This window comes from Monopterus albus, unplaced genomic scaffold, assembly GCF_001952655.1.
Source record: "Monopterus albus unplaced genomic scaffold, M_albus_1.0 scaffold155.1, whole genome shotgun sequence".
NCBI lineage: Eukaryota > Metazoa > Chordata > Actinopteri > Synbranchiformes > Synbranchidae > Monopterus > Monopterus albus.
In genome coordinates, this window is record NW_018128035.1 from 250,478 (window position 1) to 252,330 (window position 1,853).

General features: G+C 46.7%; 1 protein-coding gene across 1 annotated transcript in view; it reads right to left on the minus strand.

The window, feature by feature from the left end:
* edem2 (ER degradation enhancer, mannosidase alpha-like 2) overlaps positions 1 to 1,853 on the minus strand; it is a 10,650-nt gene that overhangs the window by 3,214 nt on the left and 5,583 nt on the right. The window contains 3 exon segments of the mRNA XM_020614960.1: positions 760 to 884; positions 967 to 1,108; positions 1,204 to 1,415. Coding sequence (XP_020470616.1) covers positions 760 to 884; positions 967 to 1,108; positions 1,204 to 1,415 — 479 coding nt within the window.

The following is a 1,853-nucleotide window of genomic DNA, read 5'->3' on the forward strand; positions in this document are numbered from 1 at the left end:
TGGTGCCATGATTGGCTTTAAACCCAAACTGCTACCCGCAACTGAGCACCCTTTTGTGCTTTTATTCTTTTTTGGACTTGTTTTTTGCTCTTATCTTGCTACGGAATAACCTACAGTCGAGAAGATCTGATAGGCATAGGAATGCAGGTCAATACTGAGGTGACTTATGCTTATATAAAGACCAACAATAGTCCATTGGAGTTAGTGAGACCTCCAGGAGCACCGTGGATTGCTGTCGGGCCAAGCAAGTGACGGAGACGGCGCAGGGAGAGGAAACAAAAGCGGGGCTGCAGAGGGGGCTTGCTAACTCAACTGAAGAAGAAACTGCACAAACCTCCATTACCATCTATGCTCCTCACAAACAAAATGGATGAGTTACAGTCGCAGATCGCCTACAACCACACCATCCATGAGTGTTGTCTGCTAATTGTTTGGTGCCCAAACAGTAAAATTATAAACACCCACTGTTCACTGGACTTAGAGGCTATGTCTGTCCAGTGCAGACCGTTTTATTTGCCACGGGAGCTAACAGTAGTCATCATTACTGCTATTTACATACCACCAGATGCTAACGTTAGCATGGCACTCGGTCACCTCCAACACATAATAAACAAGCAACAGAGAGCTCATCCTGATGGCGTTCACATCATTGCTGCTTAGTACAGTTAAAGTCACATTTATGATTAGAATTTCAAAACAAATGTGATTGTGAGTACTCGTGCACTCGGTGGCAGCCTCGGGTCAGGACTGTGTACTGACCTGCAGTCCGGGCCAGAAGGCCTCCAGAGACTGGAAAATAGGCATGGAGACAGTGCCTTTATGCATGTGGACCCACAGGTACCAGTCGTCAAACCGAGTGTAGTTCTGAATGGCTTGGTCATACTCTGAGAAACAGGCACATAATGTGGTTTCAGACGGGCGGAGCTCAAAGGGACCGAAGGGACAGCAGAGAGCTGTGAGGATTACCCATAAACATGCTGAGCAGCTCCTCATCCTGCAGCATGATGGCTCCTTTCACCAGATACTCAAAGTACGAGTCAACCCCCGCTCCAATGCCGGCGTCCTGAGCCACCCACTTCTTAGACACGACATCAATGTGGTTCCCCACCTGGACAGAGAAGCAGGTGAGCAGGTGAGGGAGAAGCAGCTGTAGTCGTGTGAAAGATGTTTAGATGGTTCCTGAACCAAATGCAGACTAGTCACCAGTCCAATGTCAGATCTGGTGTTCCACAGGGCCCTCAGAGCTTGGCGGGCTGTGTTCTCAAATGTTTCGTCTCCTGTTAGTCGACTCAACATGGCGAACTCCAGGATGAAGGTTCCTACTCCAGCGGTACAGGTGACGGGTGTTTCAGTGGGACTGACGCCATGCAGCAGGTTGACTGTGCCGTACGGCATCCCAGTGGGAGTCTGGAATGCTGGAAACATGCAAGGTGATGCTGGGTGTTACTGGCACTGCAACTAACAATGACTTCATGTTCTGTCAATTAATCTATTTATCACAGAGGCTGTGAAATGTCAAAAATGCATTTTCTCTCCAACCACCTGTGCAAAACCCAGACAATTCATCTACAATAACATTTCACTATCACAGGCTGTATGAACTGTAAACACACAAGTGTACATGCATACTGTATAACTTAGTACCACCAGGTGGCACTCCAGCACTGTCTCACTGACTCAGCACTTTGAGCTCCCATTGACTTGTATTGTAAACAAAAAAGATGAATAAATTAAAAAGTATAAACGTTATAAAAAAGTTGAATACAAGCACGAATGTCCTTGAAGAGCTGAACAGGAAGATACCTGAATGGCTGGGATAGCTGAAAGTAAGCTGGGCTTATAAAATGCCCAAA